Source organism: Lates calcarifer, linkage group LG10, assembly GCF_001640805.2.
Source record: "Lates calcarifer isolate ASB-BC8 linkage group LG10, TLL_Latcal_v3, whole genome shotgun sequence".
Taxonomy (NCBI): Eukaryota; Metazoa; Chordata; class Actinopteri; family Centropomidae; genus Lates; species Lates calcarifer.
In genome coordinates this window covers 21,868,763-21,890,073 of record NC_066842.1, presented here as the reverse complement: position 1 = coordinate 21,890,073, position 21,311 = coordinate 21,868,763, and the positions used below count along the sequence as shown (strand labels likewise).

Genomic DNA, 21,311 nt, shown 5'->3' with positions numbered 1-21,311 from the left:
GATACAGTGCAGAAGTGACTGAGATATGGAGAAAACAGGAGACAGTAGCAAGAAAGACACACACACACACACACACATACACACACACACACACGCACACACACACAGAGGCACATATAGTGAACACCGCCCACCATTACACACTTCAACACACCTGGGGCTGTGTGTGTCTCTCGTTGCTTTCAGAAGTTGTGCCAGCTACAACAAAATAAACTGCCAGGCCAGACTTAAAGTAGGTTTAAGAAAAATAAAAGTCCCATTTAAATTTTATTGATTTCATCAGAGCAAATAAATAAGAAAACAGTAGATAAATTGATTTGATTGATTGATAAATCAAAGAATATCATCATAGTCTAAATATTCACATGTAATTTACAGTCAAGATAATAATAATAATAATAATATTAATAATAATAATAATAACTTAAAAAATAAAAGTCCTTTTTAGCTGTAGGTTTTTTATATAAGTAGTAGTTTCAGCTTTTTAGCCACAACTTGGTTTGACCCAAAACAAAAACAAGAAGCATGTTTTTAATCAGAAGAGCAGAACGGCAGCCTCAGATTTCCACACAATCACTAGTAAGTTTCTCTTAGAATATTTTTTTTCTTTTATATAACACTGAAGTACGGAAATACAGATATTATAGTCATCAACCAGATTCAGTTTCAGTATTAGTATTATCATTATTATCATCATAATACCAGTAGAATAGAAATGGTGGCTTAGATTTCGATATATTTATATATCCATTTGTGTGTATATATATATATATATAATATATAATATATATATATACTGTGTAAATTTATGTATATATAATAGAGTTTGTGGTTTTAAGTTGGTTTCAGTGTCCAAAGTCCAACATTGAAGAAAAGCAAGGAAGGATCCGTGCTGGGAGGCAAACGAGTACAGCAGCAGATAAAGTACAGACATGAGGAAGGAGAGGGAGATGGGCCGTTGACGAAAGGAAGAGAAAGAGGTGAATGAAGGGATAACGGAGGTGTACAAAAAGGAAGAGAGAAAAATCTGCACTTGTGGGTAAACAGCATAGTCTAAGAGAGAGGAGGATCCTGGAGAGGGAGGGGCACAAATCAGAAAGACAGCAGCGGTGATGGAACAACAGACAGGGGGAGGGGAGATGAAGGTGTGGAGGAGGGATGGTTGGACAGAATGGAGGTCGATTTGAACGTTTGTTTGGCTGCCAGAGAGATGATAAAAACACTGAAGTCGCAAAGTAGAGCAATACTTTCTGTGTGACTGTGTGACTTGTATCAATACCAATATGAGTTTCATTAGATATAGTTACAAGATGGTAAAGTATTGACTACAGTGGAGGCTGGGTATTGTTTTTATTACATCTACATTTAACTGTCTCTGAAATTCACTGCACTGTATACGTCATACCTCCACATTTTCAACACAGTCGAAATGTAAACTTGCCTTTTGTGGTTCACTTTTTTTCTAGAGTGCTTTTGAGTGTGGATTTAAATTTTCTGGTATCCAGATAACAATACTTGTTCCTCATGTCTCTTCATATCTACGATAGATCAGATCTATGTGTCACATTCATGTACCGCACAAGAGTTGTGGGGTGGAGGCTGGACTATAATTCCAGACAGACTTTCTTTAATCATCGATTGATTATTCAGTGTGTAGTGAAAAAGTCCCATCTTCCATCTCATCATCCCATCATCAAAGTCTCATCATTCCCTGAAGCACAAGTGAAGGTACCTAAATGTCTTGTTTTGTCTGATTAACAGTCAAAGATGTTGAGTTTACTCTCATAGCAAAGTAGTTAAAACTAGAAATATTCACATATCACCCTGCAGGAGGTTAATCCAGCAATGGTAGTGATGCATTTACCATCAACAATTTGTAACCTTGCAAATGTGTTGATTAATGTTTTATCTGGGAAGCATGACCTCTCTTTCAAAAACATAATTTTTGGGAGATATTCTACAACTATAAACTGCTTGATTTATATTTGATGTATTATTTGCTCATGCAATTTGATTTTATACATTGGTTTCAAGATTCCATTAACAACTAATAATATGTCAGCTGTTGTTTCAGCTTTTCTTTTTTTTAAATCAGTGTCCACAGTTGTTACTGTTACAGCTGGACCCTGGTTAACTTTTCTTAGATTTGGAGATGTTTGATGTTTACAGCTAGCAAGTTGATATTTACCATTACTGCCAGTTGTTATAACAAATCAAGACAACTGGTTTGAAAACAAAGAACAGTAAAGACTGACAAGGATGCAGAAGGACAGAGCAGGGCTATGTGCAGGAACTAAGTAACATAGAGTAAAAGAAATGGACAGGAGGAGAGACACAGATGTGCATTTCAAAAACAAACTAAGTATCCGAAAAAGCCAGTAATTATTATGAAAACTATAAAACACAGCTTACAGGGGAGGTAAATGTTTCCTCAGCCCCTGATTTTGTGATCAGAGTTTAGTGTTTCCCCTATAAAAATTCTAGTTTGGCTTTGGGGTAGATGCTGATCCAAAATCAGTGCAATTTATTTATGTCAAGCATAAGAAAAAAGACTACAAATATGGCCACAGTAAATGGGAGATGATGGGGGCAGTTCTGGAGAAACATTCTTCAAAGCTTATGCTGATGGAGATCGATGAATTAATGATTGAATGATGAATGTGGAGGAAGGGAGGGGAGGGTTACACTCGGGCTTTAGAACACTGTGGAACATATAAATGATCAATTGCGTCTTTCAGCAGAGAATAAAAAAAGTTTTGGCTGTCCAAAGCTGCAGTCAAGCCACAGAGAAAACAGAGGAAAAGGATGAATGAAAGGATGGATGAAAGGAGGAAGGGAAGTGAAGAAGCTGGCCACACACTGTCATGTACTGGCTCCATAATTCTTCTCTCATTTCACCCTGGTTCAATCGTTCTGTGTCATACTCTCACATCTCTCTAACTTCTCTCATCTTTCTGCTTCCCTCCGCTCTCTGCAACGTCCCAAACAGAAGTGTGTTGTCACATCCCCTCTTCTTTTTCTTCTCCTTCTTTTCTGCCATCTTATTTGCGTTTTCTCTTGCCCAATGCCCTTCTTCTTCCTCCATCTGCCTTTTCCCCACCTCCGTCGTACTTTCCATCTTCCACCAGCTCCTCCTCCTTCATTTCCACCCCCTGCTCCTCCTCTTCCTCTCAGTTTTCCTCTACATGGGGAACACCAGGAAGCCAGAGAAGGTGGAGTATTTCCATCCTCCCATGAGGTTTCCTCTCTCCAGTTTGAGGTAGGCCCGGTCTCCCTTCTCCATCTGGATCAGAACACCATTGCTGGCCGCCTCGCGCGTCACGTCCTGGTCGCCTGCAAATGCTGAAATCACCGGCCAGCCGTTGTGCATCAGGCTCACCTGGATAAGGTGGAAGAGGGTAGACAGTTTACAGAATGAAAAAGGGAAAAGCAAACAAGCTGACAAACACACCCCACACCCACACAAGCTGGGAAATGTAGAGCCATTTGGTACAAAACACACCTAGAACACTATACATCATGATTTCATGTGGATTCAGATTGTCATATTTTTAGACTTCCTGGCAAGGGATGTGGTCATGATAGCACAACAGAATATTATATTTGCATGGCACATTTTGTGTTATGCAGTCAGCACATTATCAGTAGATTTATCAAGAGAGTACTTCCTTGTTCTTCAATCACCACTTGGGGAAGACTTAACAAAGACTTAGATATACATTTACACATAGAGATATACAACAGACCCACAATGCATCTGACTCAACAAATGTTTCAATGGGGAATAACATTTTCTTCTTACAAAGAGAAGTAGCTGTCAGTGATGTGTCCCTCTCCCCTCCCAAGCCAACCAACATACACACTAGACAGCCACTTTCATCACTTATCTTTTGAGCAACAGCAGAAATACAAGCGCTCCCGATCCCTTTGTTTCCCCCTTGCTTCACTCAGAAAAAATGGTTTTATGCCACCCTTGGTACCGATGTGGCACTAAAACAAACTGAAATGTATTTTGGAGAAATGTCTATTTATGCAGGATCACACTTTATAAAACCTGTGAAACTCCTGTGAGCAAAACCCACTGTATCAGTTTGTGTTCTCATGCATTTGTAGAGGTGGTTGTATATTCTGTAAATGTATGACTACATGGGGACCAACTGAGCATCAGGAAGGAAAGAATATGGAAACCATTTGTGAGTCAGTTATGTCATTGTGCTTTGTAAATTGAGGCACATTTCTATTCATTTTCAGTCATTTTTAAATGTGATAAAGTGTGAGGTGGTTAAACAGTGGCAAAAAGCAAACTGATCTGACATATATATTATGCCTGAAAAAGTACACACTAAAGCAGCTAAAATGTTCTAAAGCAGCATAAATGCCATCACACTAAATTCTAACAGGCTGTATTGTACTGAATTTGGACCAGCACCAGTCTACTACTACTCTGCACAAGATACTGTATGTAAAATGGATGCGAGGATTGATTGATGAATTGCATCAAACATTATTATACTTAGTTACTTACATCAATGTAATTGCTTATTTACAATATTTACACCACATGCAGAGAGAACAGATCAGACAGAAATTCACACCTGAGCTCTAAATATGTCAAAATATTACTGTACACCCTGGAAGTAGTAATTGTTAAACTGTTGCAAACTGATGAAACACAGTCATAAACATCCCATAATTATACACTTATCCACCTCATTTTACCTGATGGTCAGGAGAGAGAGTGAGTGTGTATGGAAAATGTGTGTGTGTGTGTGTGTGTGTGTGTGTGGGCATGGAGATGAAGAGCCTGTCAGTGTCAAGAGCTCTCTTGGCCTAGCACTCCTCTTAATAGCAAACTGAACATAGCGACTCAAGCTGAATATGTGTGTGTGTGTGTTGCTCTGAACAGCCAGCCTGTGATGAAAACACTCAGACCATACTTAAACTATTTTTTTAAATTATCAGGGTGGAAACACAGCACAGGGCATGGCAAATTTTAGATTTCGCACTCGGCCAAAACAAATTTAATAAAAGATGTTGGTTATGGTTTATATATAATACCTACATATTTACTGTATGTATTGACATATCTATCTAATTGTATGCTGATGCACCAGTGGTGCATTCTCCAGTACCATTATGCATATTAGTGCACACATGATAGTTGGGTTAATTTCTTGTCATACACAGACAACCACACACTACACTGTGTATCATTCAGGCTAGTACAGGTGAGACAAGACATGTAGCATAAATGACTACTGTCTAAAGTAAATCAAAGTCACTGCTGACACAAAATGTTTTGTTATATATACAGTAGCTTCTGCACTTACTGTATATACAGTTGCCTTTGAGACTAACACGAGGTGAAGGATGCATCACTCACTACAAGATGACAGAGTTTTGTTTTGGCCATCTGACCTGAACTTGGCTCCTGCTGAACAAATCTTGTGCAGTGGGGAAAAGAACTCTCCTCCTTACATGTTTATTCAACTTCATCTTTTCAGTTTGAGAGTTTCACAGTCCCTCTTCTGATCCACATGTGTCCTCTCTCTACAGACTACAGAGATGGCAACCAGTCACAAGTCTTTCAAACAGTGACATAAACACTAGTCATGGATAGGAAAGGGGTCAAACAAAGTCAGAAAGTTTCAAAGCGTTCAAGTATTCGGCTTTACAGTTAATTTAAGCAGGAATATCTTTACTGAACACACAACATAACTGCAAATTCAAGTGGGTAGAAAAAAGATGACAGCGTCTTCACCCTCCAATCTCCCACCTACCATCATTCCTGGTAACGACACGTTATATATCATGTAAATTAAATATCTTTAGTAATTTGAAGACACCATTCTTGGGGTCACTATTGTTTACAGATTTATAGAGTAAAGGATGTTCAAAAAAGGCATTAACATAAGGAAAACAATGCTCAAATCTTTTCATTCATCTTTTCTTCACCATGTACCTTTCTCTTTCTTCCTCAACCTCCTCTCGCCTTTTCGCTGATAAACTTGAGGATGGTAGGCAGCACGTATCAGATGCACAATACTAACAGAAGAAGTAGTCAGAGTACAGCAGATACCACTAATACCAACAATACCACCATGTGTGTACTTTACCCCAGCGGAGTTCACCACTTAATCTATTTGCAGTAATCAGTGCAGGCTTCTTACAGTAAAAACACATCTTCATTAGTATGATAGTCTTGATTGATTACAAACATTATTCTGTTTCCGAGAGTCTTTAATCACTGGTGGAATGAATAGTCAGAAACATGAAATTTGGATCCCTTCATCAATAGCTGACAACACTCCAGATTATACTTGAGAGGTAATGAGTGAAGGAACCGAGTACACAATTAAACCAAATCGATACACCCCTTCAATGGAGGCTTTACAGGGACGATGTAGCAAGTGTGATAGAGATGTGCATAGAAAATACATAAAACTGATGCTCAATGCTAAACCGCCAAATCATAATAGTTACAATGTTTGTTAAATAAAGCACAGATTCACACGTAAATGCACAAGCTTACATTCTTATTTGACATTCATCTCTTTCTTGCTACAAATCAAGCAGAATGACTTAAAGGAGGCCAGTCTAAAAATATCAAATACTTCCTCCCCCACCCAAAATGTCAAGCTAAGCTCAGTTGATGAAGAACAGAGATGAAGAACACGTTGGCTAAAAAGATCATCATATGTGGAGAGGCGCAACCAACGACTTCAAGTTAGCCTTATTAACCTCCAGATCACAATATAAAATAGAAATAAATGGATGGGGGAAAGGAGAGGAGGCTGAGAGAAGAAAAAAAGAAAAGAAAGAAAACTAGACAGATAGGAGGAAAACTAGACAGATAAGAGGAAAACTAGATAGATAGATAGATAGATAGATAGATAGATAGATAGATAGATAGATAGATAGATAGAAATTGAAAGAAAGGCGAGAAGGAGGGGAGAACAAGAGAAAAAAAAAGGAAGACAGAGGAGACAGGGATGGAGGGGGAGAGGGAAAATGGTTTCTGTCCAGTGTGCATGTAATGCTTCCAAACAGAGACAGAGATGGCAGACAAAAAAAAGCCAGCATCACTACATCGCTCTGTTACCCTGAGATACACACACAAGCACATACACACAAATCATGCAGACAAAATCCACCCTCTCACCTACTCAACCATTCAGCCAAGTCACTCATGTGGAACTCAAACCTCCCCTCCTTTCCTCAGACCCACATATTTTGTTTTCACACACACACACACACACACACACACACACACACATATAAATACACACACAATCTCCACTTCTTTCACTCAATTATTTAAACATGTTTCCTTGTTGTCTTGCCTACTTGAGCCCCTTTCAGATCTGGAATCTTTAATAAGGCCAGGTTCTATCTATCACTTAAAATAATGTGCCATGTTGACTTTGTCCCGCCTTGGTTCTTCGTTAACTGTCCCATCATGTTTTAACATAGTCAAGAGGTTGTTTCTGCTATTGCATTACATTGGTGCAGGGAGCTGGTTGTTCGTTTGTTTTTTTTTTAATTTGGGCATTGTACCAACTCTCAGCCATTTTTTTCATAAAAGTGAAACAGCTCACAAGTCATTCTTTAGAGTCCTGCTTCAGAATGATTGCTGTGATCAAGATATGTGTAGTTTGTATTTCCTGATTAGATTGCAGTGTGTTTTTACTGGTGACAAAGACAGCCTTTATTCCAATGATTGCTAGAATTACTTTTAAAGAAAAAAATGACAAACATATTTTCATGACATGTCAACATGTAAAATTGTCAGAGCATCCACAGAAAACAGTGCAAGTCTGCAAATTTCTCTTTGTCCTTTTCTTATTATCTGTCTTTCTTACTTATCTGTTGACTATCTGTCTTTCCTCTCCCTCTTTGACACACACACACACACACATGCAGCCACATTGGGTCAGTGTGTGGTGCATACTAGTGATGTATAGCTCTAATAAAGCTGTGACAGTGGCTTCAGAAGGATGAGGCAGTGGTCACCACACACACACACACACACAAACACTCACACATGCACCTGTATGAATAAAGAGCATGTGGCGGTTGTGTCTGTGTGCAACTGTCTGCCACTCCCTCACATACACACACACACACACACACACACACTGTCAACTACACCCTTACAATTACCAGTCATAAATATAAAAGCATGATAATAGGGCTGCGCATCGTGTCAGGCCTCGATCGATCTGCATTCATTAATGCATAAGCACCAATTAACTGGCTGAGTAACAGAGGGAGAGAGAATAACAGAGGGAAAGAGAAAAGAGAGAGGGTGAAAGAAGGGGGAGGCAGAGAGGATACATAAAGACTGGAAGAGAGACACAGAAAAAAAGTTGGAGGGGGGGTTGGGGGGAAATAGAAGAAAATCAGGCTTTCGATATGTAAATAGACGTTGTCGGACATCTCAGTGCAGCACTTAATGCCAGCGACATGATGACATCCTGTTATTGCATCATCAATTCCTGTCCAGTCGACTGTCTTGACATGGCAATGATACTCTTCCAATTTTTTTGTCCTAGACTTTTCCCCCCTCCTTTCCATTTCTCTTTCTCCCTATATTTTTCTTTCTTTTTCATTATTCTCTTCTATTTTTCCATTCCTTTCCTTTCATTTCTTCATCTTTTCCTTCTCTGTCCTTTCTTGTTTCTCCTTAATCTTTTGCTTCTCGCCTTCCCTTTTTCCTCTCTCCCTATGTCTATTTTTTTGTGTCTCTACTGTCAGAGATTTACTCATGGTGATGGATACATACATAATGGTCTGTCTGACTGGTGTGTCTGTGACACCCCCTGTCTTTAAAATGGCCAAGTTTCCTGTAGTGGAAATTTTCTAAAGTTTATAGCCAAGTTAATCCAGGGTCATTCAGGAAATAAGTACACAGCACAAAAGCAGACCTCTAATGGGAAAAGAAGGGTTTGTGGGAAAACAAAGAATCACAACCGCTAAGTTTAACTCTTACATACATCTTACAGTTCAAAATCAGTATGTTTATGCAGATTGTAACCCTGAAAGTTTGAATAAATACCATTTAACAGTTAGAGCTGTTTATTTTGTAATGTTAGATAACCTGACTAACACTGTCACCTCTCCCTATTGTTGTTTCAGAATAAAGTCTCACATCACAATGAGATTTAAACATATGTACTGGGATGAAAACATGTTGACTAAGTGTTGACTTAGTTGGAAAGGAACATCAGCATTAACTTACTGCAGCAGCTGAACAGAGCAAAAATAATGGGGTTCCTGCAGTCTGAGTGGCAGGGCTGCTAGTACTGATCAATAAAGCATTTGAACAAACACTGTAAAGCTGGTGATGCTGGCTAAAATCACATTATTCACAAGTTGCCAAATGTCCACAGTTTTGAGGTGGAAACTCATAATCTATATTGACATGCTTTGAAAAGCTTTTCCTGCTGCTGATTCCTTCACCTTATTAGAATCTGGAGCATCTGTGCTGGCCAAGAGACTTTATTTAGGTCAAGTCTGTGTGTTTATTTTGTGCTTTCTTATTGTTGGATTTTCTGTTCTTTGTTGATGGCCCTCTTGTCAAATATTTTGGAGACCTGCAGTGTAGGTGCTTTATAGAAGTACAATCTAGAAACACAATTTCCAGCCTGCATCTCTCAGTGGGCCACAGCTGTGTTTTGTAACCATTTTTAATAAGCAGTTTTTCCATTTGAGTCGAAATTTTTGCATAAATGGAAGACAGAGTCAATGTGTTAGAATTCCTGAATATCCTAAAAATATTAATGGGAGGTTTGTGTGCAGTGTCTGTCTGTTGAGAGAAAACTCCACAGTCTGTCTCCACAGAGAGTTGAAATTATCACTGCAGTGAAAATAAGGAAAGCCTGAGGGAACTTTTACACCTAGTGTAATTTGTACACAGCAGCATTAGTAAATACATACAATATGTGATAGGACATAATTGCCAAGGCAACTCCCCCCAGATCTGCAATTTACTTACATTCTGTACAGTGAAGGTCATTGTTCCCTCAGCCAACATCATTCCAAATAAGTGTTGTTGTATATGGCAGTTGCAATGCCAAAGATTATGTTACCATGTAACAGGATATATGACCCTCGTCCCACTGTAGAGAATGTTACTGCTAAGAAAAGACAGTCTTTCCCAAGTCTTCTTTTGAATTCACCCTCCCTCGCCATGATCACTGCAGCCTCTTAACCTCTGTCAGCACAGTATGACTGGGATTATTTAGAATTGTTATCTGATTACATTGATTGTTTGTTGGTTGGTAAGAAATCTAATAAAATTTTGAATGAAATTCCACATCTCATTTTGAAAATGGTAGACATCAGCCATAGAAGAAATGACCCACTTTTTAATCTAACTGGCCAAAGCATCTAAACACAAGATGTCTTTGTTAACATTAGAGTTTAAAGGGAAGCAGTCAGTGAGTAGTTGATGAAATAAGCAGAAATGATGCAAAGAGATGGAGGCAACCAGAACAAAGGTCAGAGCTTTACTTTACTATTTATATTATGGACCAGATCAGATCTTACAAATGTCAGCAAATCTTCACCAGCCGTCATCAATATTGCCTGGGGAAACAACATCATTACAAATCAAGCAGGACAGGAAGCCACTGAGCAGAGCCTTCACCCATCATGTTTCTTCTTTAGTGAAAAGCAAAACATGCAACTCTGAATCAGTTGCCAAATGTCAAACCACACCAAATGCTGAAAGTTAATTAAGATGAGTTAGCTGAGTTAACCCTTGCGTTGTCCTCTGGGTCAACCGGTGGCCGACAATGTGCCTTTGTGTGTGTGTGTGTGTGTGTGTGTGTGCAGTGGGATTTGTTGTTGTGCATGACATTCGTGATTCTGAGGGGGTTATCTTTTGTTTTTGAATAATAGTAAGAAGAAAAAAGTATACAGAATATGAAGGGCAATACGAAGGGCATCGGGAGGGTTTAAACATATTATATATCACCACTAAATTACTTAACTAAAACATGCATACATTATTTGCACCCAAAAATAGCTGTACAAAAGAAGGCCCTGAACTCTTACCATGAGACACAGCACATGGTACAACAGGAAGACAGGACAAATCATAAAGTCAGTGCTCCAAATTGTACTTTTACAAATGTTAAATGATGAGAAAAAAAATGAATCAAACAACAGAATAAGTAACTGTAAATAATGCTGAGCAAAACACTGACTCTGACTAAAACTTAAACTCAGACTAAGGGTTAGTCAAACCATAATGCTCTGACAAAACCCGCATCAACCCTTCATCCTGAGGCCTCTGGCTCAGCTGCAGCTGGAAGTCACAAACTGCTCTCTGCCCTTCGCAGTGGTTACACAGCCTGCTGTGCAAGCTTTCACTCTTTTGTAAGTTTTTACATATGTACATTTAGAATTTGCGTCTCTTGCTAAAACAGGCCTTTTATTTAGATTTTGCATTTTTAAAATGCAGTGTCGTCAGTGCTGTCATTGAGGTTGCTGCATACAGCATACAGTATGTCATCTATGACAAGATGCATCCAGCTGCTTTATCAGAACCAACTCCTCTGATCACACAGACAAATGGTAAACAGACTGCAGGTATAGCACATTGCAGCCCTTGCATTTGAAGTAATAAGAGCTGATGATGATGTATGCATGCTGTGTTCTGTGAAGAGGTTTGGCAATTCTGGGCAAACTGGATGAGGTCAAATGTCTTTATGGATGTCTGCCATTGTCATTGTCATTGTTGACTGTCATTAATATACTTGGGCAGGCTAAACAGCTAAAGTCCATATATGAGAAATATTACAAATCCACAAAAACTTTTCTCAGATACCCTGCTAACAGACAAACAGAATGTGGCAAACATGTAATATATCATTACTGATCTGAGACCGTGGAGAAAATGTAAACATTGCTTTATGCCTAAAGAGCTGTTGGCAAGAAATGTAGATGTACTTTTTTAGACCATGTCTAATGACTCATTTGTGTTGGGTCTTTGAAATGTTCTTGTTCAATTTAAAAACAATGAATGTTAAAAGAATACTTTCTCTCACACCTCCTCTCTCCTCTCTCACACATGAGCACAAACCAGCGCAACTTTCTATAATGTTCTGCCAAACTGAGGGAGACTGAGCACTGGCTTATTGGATAAAAATGAAACTAAGCATCTGGCTTGCAGACTGTGTGTTCTTGTGTTTGTGTGTGTGCACCGACAGTGACATAAATTGTAAAAAACAGAAGATGAAAGGATTCATCTTTGTTGTCAGTGAATAATACGACAAAAAAGCAATGTACAAACACAGACATGCTTCTCCATTAGATAATTATCACATTAATTTACCTATAAATTACATTCGTACATCGACAGAAAAAAAGAGAGAGAGTGACTTCAAATGCTTCACTTTGGAATAACAGACTTCTCTAATCACATCCTTCAGCTTGTGACAGCAGATGATTTTAATGGACGAGTCACCACAATGGTCACCGCCATATCTCACCCCAACTAAATCCATTAAAATGTCCCATTCGACAAAAGAACTAATGGCATGATATGGACTGAAAGGTGAATTTTTCTTTTTGACCTTTTTCACAATGAATTAATGAATCAATGAACATGAATATGTGAAATTTACATGATATCTATGATTACCATAAAGTACTTTCCAAAGGTAGAAACAGGTTTATTATTTATTATAAGATTCATCTGGAGCCCTGAATATTTGTACCAAATTTACACTAGATTTTGTGCCTGTCCATCCATTAGATGTTCCGCTAAGTGAAAACTTTGGGCAAAAAGTCAGGGATCACCAAAGTCAGTAGGCTTTATTCTCTGGGGACAACAAATGTCTGTGCTTTTTGAGATATTTCTTATCGACTGAGAGACATTGTTGTCCCTGGAGCCATCCTAAGCCTAGTATGACTAAAAATGACTCTACCTTAGTTGTTACCCGCCCTATATCCAAGTCTGCCTTGTATATATCCACCCTTGAAACAAGCTCTCAAACAAGCAGCTAAAATACACTGTCAGTGTGTGAGGCCTGACAACTCCCAGGATATACTGTCTCTGCGGCCAGTTACAGACACACTAACTCCATTATTCCATCTTTTCTTCCTGCTTTCTCCTGCCACTATTTCAAAGGTAAGCGAACACAGGAACAGATAAGACATTTATTTATGTGACTGTGACTTTCCTCTCATTTCCCTGCATCTCCACCTTATAAGATGAACACAGTCTGAGCCAGAACAAGTACATTTCTATTTTATTTGTTTATTTGATGATAACTCAGTTCATGCTGCTCATTTCTCTTCATGGCACAAAACATCAACATACTGTTGGCTACTTACTTCCCCCAGATACAGAGCTACAATGGTTGGAAGTCCTAGTACTTCTTGCATTCTCTTGATCCTGGTCCCACTCTACACTTTTCATTGTAACAAGAAAAAAACTCAGATTTTTCATGGTACACCACACCATGGAATTTATCATGATCCTCACCCTTAGGAGCTTCACTACTACTCTGAGTAGCCCACTGTGTTAATCCCTGTCATAGTGTTTGGGGCAAATTTACATCCTCCCTCACTTCTACATAACCCTCACTAGTTCAGTTGGTGTGTAAGGGGTTTCTATGAATTATGCTAAACAGGCATGTTCAGAGTAAAAAAGGAAGTTATGTTGCAGTTCATAGCTGGAAACTTAAAAACACACCAGCTAAATAAACACACCACCACCACATCATTTTATGTTTGATCTGTATATATGATATATATATATATATATATATATATATATATATATATTATATATATATATATATATATAAAGAATACAAATGTGTGTTGCTCCAAATGTATGTGCACACAGGTGTGATAAAATGATTAATCATTTTCAAAAGGTATAAATTGGGTAGTGTCATTAGGTTTAATTAACTCAAATCACTATGTAGCTCTTTTGATTTGATTGGACAACAAATATAGATGTTTGTGTGTGTGTGTGTGTGTGTGTGTGTGTGTGTGTGTGCGCGCGCACGCACGTAATGGTCGGCCATTTTTGTGTTTAGCGTCAGAGTCTCACAAGTCTTTTGGCTGTAGTGGAAAGCTGCACAGGGACTCAGACTATATTAAATAAACTGTTTGATGATATTTAAGGATGTCTGGAAGGGATGTGGCTTGAGCAAAGTTTCATCTCAGTGGTTCTATACACATATCAATATTTAAAAGTGTGTTTTTAAAACAGAATTCACCATCACTCTAATGAAGTCGTTCTTATACAGCATAAACACTTTGTGATAAGGCTATAAAGCATTTTAATCAGAGAACAACCTCATATTACACAGTCACACAACATTCATTATAGATTATATAAAATATATAATTATACTGTTGAATATGTTAACATATGCCTGCAGTTTATATTTATAAAAATGGCATGCACTTAGCAAATTAATTCCAGACCTGTATGCTGTTTACATGCTGTGAGAAATATATCTGACCAAACTGTTATCTGCACTATGTGTAGTAATATTTAAGTTCATGTAATTCTAACCTCAGAATGATTATCTTACACAAGGAAAACTCTTTAGGCAGCTAATAACAGACTACAGTAGCAACTGTGCATATCTTGCCTAGAAATGAAATCAGTGACTGTGGTCTCTCACATGCCCAAAATATCCAACCACCCACATGGTGGATATTTTGAACAGCTGATAAGTCTATTTAAAGTCCTGCTTCATCTGTATGTTGAAATGCTACTTTGATTTATTTCCCATTTTTACCACTTGTGTATACGCCTTATTAAAAGATGAGTTAAATCAGAATCTGTGTGGTGCAGTAAGTAATGATGTAGTTAATAACACTGATGCTAGATGCACATTTGCTGCAGCATGACATAAATGTAGTATATTGAAATGAAACTGCTTGTATTACTTAGAGTCTTAGAATTAACAGGGATTATCATTTGCTGCTCTGAGTGTGCTTCACTGCATTTGAAAACAGAGCATGTTTGCTATTTCTCAGGAGTGAAATATTTCATTATAATGGAAGGGATAAACCCCTTGTTACCCACCCAAAATTAGATGAATAAGTGTTTATTGGAAACCAGAATACAAACATGAGTAAGTACTAAAAGAGTTCAAAGGATTTGGTTTTGTTGTAGACTGATGCAGCTACTACTGCAGTCAAAATGTGGAAAAAATTCTTATAACCCAAAGAGTAGTATGTAAAAGGTAAAATCTCTTATTATTAGGGCAGTGTGCTATCTACAGCTTGAAGCAGGGCCTCCAGGTTTTTCACCTCAATGGGAAAATGACAGTACCAGGAAGGCCTTAATACACACACACACACACACAGCATGTGGTATTTTAGATGCACTCCTTGTGTAGCTTTCACGCCTACAGAGTTGTTTTCACCTGAGGCCTTTATGGATGCCACCTAAGCTACTTTGAGCTTGGGTGTTCAAAATATTATTGTAAAATATCACATATTCACACTGTAAAACCACAGTAAACAGTACATTAACATTTCCTCTGCATTTCTTGGCCTAAAGAGCTTTTGCTCTTAATCATCTTTTCTGAAATTTGGATCCAGTGCTCTGTGGAAGATGATTTATTAAAACGATACCAACTTAATACTAACAGACTGAATAATAATAATGAGACTTCTGTCTTGTATTTTCATTTTGTTAAAGTTGCCAAGCAGTGCTTTAATGGAAAGCACATTATCCCCTGTCTAATACCTCAAACTATTTCCAATACACAGTGTTACGGTATTCAAAGAGCAGTATAAAAGACCCTTGGATTAAAAAATGACCAATCTAACCAGAGAGCACATCACAGTGTTGCGTACTGATATCCTACCAACGACTCATCTGTTTGTCTTTCTGATCTGTGAGCTCTCTACTGCAGATACAACATGTTCACTAAGGAAAATGCAATGTATTTGTTTCAATTTTATTTCAAATAAACAGCAGAGGCACTTGTAAGAAATGTAAATAGTTGCAGCTGAAACAGAATCCTGTAACAAAAGGATATGTTTGATATGTATATTGTGAGTTTTCAAAATAATGTGAGAAAGCTATCCATTATTGGAAGTATAGGTATACCTGGTGGGTGGCGTTGCGGGCAGAGCTCCCTTTAGATCAGTGCATTTAATTTGCAATACTTGTATTTAATTGCTAGGCAAAAAGCATAGGAAGATAGAGAGACAGAGATTGGTTTGTAGTGCCGTTTTGACACCCACATCACCCTTACAGATAAATAGACAGATCCCTGTGCAGGAAAGTACTGATGAGAAATGGAACTAACTGTTTATCCTTCCCTCTCTACATCTACCCAGCGTCCACTGATCAATAGTTACTCATAATGCCTGGCTTTCTTCCTATTCCTCTCTTTGTCCTGCCTGAACCTTCTCTTTTCTTTCCCTCCTGTCCACCTTTTGTTCTTCTCTGAGTTTTCCCTCTTTTCTTTTTCACTTCCATACATTTCCTCCCAGTTTTTCACTTCTCCATTTGCATTCCATTTCTTTCCATTCCCTGTTTTCTCCTATTTTTTCTCTCCATTCCACAGCCTTCTCATTCCTCCTTGCCTCTTTTCTTTCTCCTCATCCCTCTTGCATTTACTCTCAACCGCTCTCCTTTTCCTGCTGTCTCTCATCTCCTGCAAGCTCCACAGTAGCTGCCTCTAAGGCAATCAAACAGTGGGAGTTTTCAACACAGCAGATGCGCTGGATGGATGGGAGGATGAGTGGAAGAGGTTGAGGGTGAGCAGAACACAGGTTGGATGCTTAGAGGAGAGAGGACAACCTACACCTGTCTGTTTCATGTCGGAAACGTTACAGAATGAAGCTTCTAAACATTCAAAATTGTTTTTAAAATGTTATCCTCTATAAATGTTTAAGTCTTCAGGGGATTTACACTGAAAGGGGACTAAATGTTGTCCTCTAGCCTATAGATTCTGGTTGTAAAAGCCAGCCAGTCAATGATTATCAAAATTACTCCAGAACCAGTGATTGTTTCTTTGTTTTCCTGTTGTGCGGCAAACAGTATCTTACAGCTATACTACTGGAACACAGCAAACTGGCACAAATAACAGCACTAATGGTGATGTGACAGAAATTATGGTCACTCTGTTCTGTATGGTATGACAGACTTAATTACTTCAGTGCCATGAGTCAAGTGTTTGCCATCCATGGTCTATTTGCATTAAGTCACACAAAGATGATGATTGGGGGCATGCACAGAGCTTGACATAGCTTCTCCCCTTCGCGTATTGCCTGCCCTCTTTGTTGTTGTTATTGTCGTTACTGCTGCTGCCATGCTAATTAATTCAAGACTCTGATAATAAAGTATAAGTAGCAAAACATAATGCCAAAGCCCCAGGGGCCCAACCGCATAATTACACAACAGTTTAATTTGCAAGAGATACATTGTAATTAACGCTGTGTGGCTTGTAAAGCATCATCATGTGCATGTTAAATGCTGGAAATGAGCTTAAGACTGCTCAAGTGATTTCTGTCGTTTGACAACATCAAAAGAATACGGAGACTGCATCTAAGTAATACGACGGTAAAAACGGGTTGTTAGTGAGATGAAAGGAGAGTGGTGATAGGGCACACTGCAGGCAGTGTGTGTGAGAAACAAATAAGTGAGAAGCCTGTTATTTCCACATAAAACCCATGTGAGTTTGTGTGGCTTTGTGTGCATGAGAGGAAATTAAAACGCCTGTCTCTGTTTGCTCTGTTCAGAATGTACTTAATGTTTTAATTTTCTAAATAATCAAAAATGTCAGTGAGCGTGCTGCTTCTCCTCGTGATAATAAACCGAGCAGAGGAGACGTCGCTGTCCGTGGTGCTGAAAGTAAAGCCATAGCATGGGGCCGAGTGCCCCTCCTCGCGCTCACCACAGCACCCCGTCCTCCTGCCGACTGCACGCGCTTGATTTGGCTCTGTCCTCCGCGCATGTATTGATTAATTATGATTGGGCCGGCGGGTGGCGGGCGACTAGCTTTCATCTGCCCGCCTCCGTCGTTGTCTCCAAGGGGAAAGACATCTCAAACATCTCCAAAATGACTGCCAGCGCAGATGATATTCAACTTTTATGAGGGAAAAACAGCGGGGGGGGGGGGGGGGGGGGGGTCGTCCGCGCGCACAAGCACACAATCACACGCGCGCACACATTAAAGATGAACACACGAACACGCGCTACCTGTATGGTTTGGCGGTTGTAGACTTTCACTACGTGGAAGTTAAAACTGTAAATCCCTTTGCGCGGCGCGATGAAATTACTTCTCTCTTCGTCAAAATTCCTCCCAACGTTTACCAGGACCTGAGAGAAAGAAAGAAAGAAAGAAAGACAGACAGACAGAAAGCAGACGTTGGAAAAATTGTGATCACTGCAAGATCACATGGGTACATAAAATATTTATTATGGATTTGCTGACAAATAAACAACAACTGTAGACAGTCTGCTTCTTCAAAAGCAGTTAATCCACATATTTTTTGTGTAACGTGACTTCAAATAGACGTACATTAAGCAAAAGTCTATTTCTGACATGTATTCTTTCGATTTTTATCACTATTTACTCTGTATTGAAATGTTGAGAGAATGAAAGAGAATGAAACCGATTCAACCCATGTGTCAATATTTTACATTTTCTTTCTGTTTCTAAGATAGCCTATTGAAACTGATACCCCACTTATAGAGGACTCAAAAGAGCCCCGGGACCACACGTTCAGATTCACTGATGCGGAGGAATAACTCTCTGCTTTTATCTAGGCTTTTTCCTTGTCAGAACTCCCAAACTTTATGGGAGAATGAAAGGGAACTTAATCAATCTTTCAAATGAAATTTTCAATTATGCATTTCTGCAGCCAAATGTCTGGTTTTATGGATGGAGACGAACTATGGCGTGTAATTGAACGGCAATTTGAGGGAGAATTAACCTTTAACGGCAGGCGGGTAGGACCTTGCCCTCGCGACCTGCCGTTACTAAATTATTTGGCAAGATGTCAGCTCCCATATTGCCATATTGTCAGCTCAAAAAGTTGAAATATTCAAAGCCTTGTCTACCAGGCTATTCTTTCCCAGCCACTTTGGAAATGTATTCCCTATAAAAAGAATCGTTACTGCGACGGATTCCTTTCAGCTCCACTTTAAGTTATCTCGAATGGAGCAGCTCGCTGCTGTCCACGAGACCATTACCAGAGGTGCACGAGACGCAGCTGCGCGTTCGTCCAGCCTTTGTGGCATATATCCATCGCCTCGTTTAAACTGGATTCTTGGTTTTAATTAGTGTCTAATGGTCTTACACCACATGCTGCTTGACTAACCTGACCATTTATTGCGCATAACGGATATTGAATGTTTGGAGTTTGTTTTAAGATGTAGAAGAAAGACAAGGGAAACAGTCCTGGGGAGATTATTAAATGATCTATGGCACATGAAACACAACGTATTGCATTGTTTCTGAGGCCTCTGTAGGTTATGTGATATTTTACGCTTCCATCAATTGACAGGCAAGTTGTGATCGCTACGCAGACTATTTGACAGCTGCCACATCAGGTAATATGCATTACATGCCACACAATAAACACACACATAATGTCAAACTTGTGCGCTGGTCTACAACATTTCCTGAAATTAAGCAGACTGAAACCAATTCTAAACTTACTTTGCATCTTTGATTAGTAGACTAGAATAGAATAGAATAGAATAGAATAGAATAGAATAGAATAGAAGAAATATTTTGCCTCCTACCCGATCGAAGTAGATGACCATGGTTCGGTTGCTCATCTCGGAGGGCTCATGGTTGGTGTTCCGGACTGCGGAAAACGCCACCTTGGCACTGCCTGAGCGTACCGAGATCCCGAGTGCCGTGCCCGTGGGGTCCGAGGTCGGGTTGGAGTCGCACACCACTAGGCACTTCCCCTCCAGGACGATTGGTTCCGTCTCGTTCTGAGCGCGGGTCGGACTCGCCGCGAGCCACACGGCACTTAAAAGGCAAAACGCCAACATACCGGACCAGAACAGCGAACTTCTTCGGTCGTCTTCACAGGTCTATTCCCCTTTAAAAAAGTAAGGTAGGAAGAGTTTCCCGACGTTCCCCCGATGGACCTTAAGAAGGCTTGTTTTACAACTAAATGCCACTCCGTTGTCTTGAATTTAATTTGCTTACAGCAAACTGTTTCTTCCTCACGAAGTCTCTCTGGGGGCAAACCTGACGGTTTATTTTTGGGCTTCTCACCTGTTTTTCTTTTTTTTCGAAAATCAGTTCAATACCCACGTATCTCCGGTCGCACTCCCAGTTTTCACCTGTTCTTCTCTTTTCTCACTTCTCAGTAGCTTTTCTGTCACTTGGAGACACAGTAAACGGGAGTCGCGCGCGGTGCGGAGGGGCCCTGGACGAGTGACGAGGCAGCAGAACTCATAGCGCGCGGGAGGGAGCTCCGTCTGCTCTCACTCGCGCGCGCTTGAATTATTGATATGTGAGATATGAGAGTTTCAAACACAAAAGGCTCGAGAGGAAGGGACGCGGCGCGCGAGCGCAAGATGCTACTGCCCTGGTCTTTTTTTTTTCTTTTTACAGACCCCTCCCTACCCCCGGTAACGGAGACCCATCATCGGATTAGCGCGTGCGCGTCTTTGATATTTTCCAATCACTGGGTGCCGACCGCCCCCCTCCCCGCCCCTCCACTTTATCTATCATCTCTCTCTCTTTCTCTGTCTCTCTCTCCCTCTCTCCAGTTTACTGCTTCCCTGTCTCCCCCTCCCGTTCTCTGTTACACATATTCTATCTATCTATCTATCTATCTATCTATCTATCTATCTATCTATCTGTCTGTCTGTCTGTCTACTTAATCTGCCTTTCTAAATCTCCCTTTTCCCACACTTAAGTTCTATTTCTTCCTACATCTTACAGACTTGTTCTTTAAACTATCTTTTCTTATTCCCCTCTCTCTCTCTTTATCTCTCTCCCTTCTTTCTGTTTCTTTCGCCTCTCCCTCACCCACCCAAACACACACTGTCTTCTCAGCAGTTTACAGGTGAACCACAGACAGCAGCAGCAGTCCATGAAGTCGGAGCCACATACAGTAAGATGAGCACTCATAGGCACAGTCCACACTTGTGATGTACTCCACCACTCAACATCATCATCGCCTTCACCATCATAATCATTATCACTGAAGCAGGAAACATCCCTGAAAAGGGAGTTGTTAAAATATATCTTCAACCAACAGGAAGTCATATTAGGTGTAGAGATGAAGCCTCTCCAGGATCTGTAAATACCTCCTGAAGCTGTGTAAAACTCAGTTTGCAG

General features: G+C 39.6%; 1 protein-coding gene across 1 annotated transcript; it reads right to left on the bottom strand.

Annotated features, from left to right (window-relative positions):
* Positions 1-233: 233 nt before the first annotated feature.
* cbln1 (cerebellin 1 precursor) lies at positions 234-20,612 on the bottom strand. The gene is made up of 3 exons (XM_018703619.2): positions 19,751-20,612; positions 18,200-18,319; positions 234-3,379 (listed from the first exon to the last, which is right to left on the bottom strand). Exons 1-3 carry the CDS (start codon positions 20,006-20,008, stop codon positions 3,182-3,184), a joined length of 576 nt encoding a protein of 191 aa, XP_018559135.1. The 5' UTR covers positions 20,009-20,612; the 3' UTR covers positions 234-3,181.
* Between the last annotated feature and the right edge of the window lie 699 nt (positions 20,613-21,311).

Excerpts from the sequence above, each read along its gene's own strand:
- cbln1 (XM_018703619.2), bottom strand. The coding sequence starts at position 20,008 with ATGTTGGCGTTTTGCCTTTTAAGTGCCGTGTGGCTCGCGGCGAGTCCG. Across the intron at positions 18,320-19,750 it reads TGGTCATCTACTTCGATCGG|GTCCTGGTAAACGTTGGGAG; the intron begins GTAGGAGGCAAA and ends TCTTTCTCTCAG. Across the intron at positions 3,380-18,199 it reads ACAACCGCCAAACCATACAG|GTGAGCCTGATGCACAACGG; the intron begins GTAGCGCGTGTT and ends CACCTTATCCAG.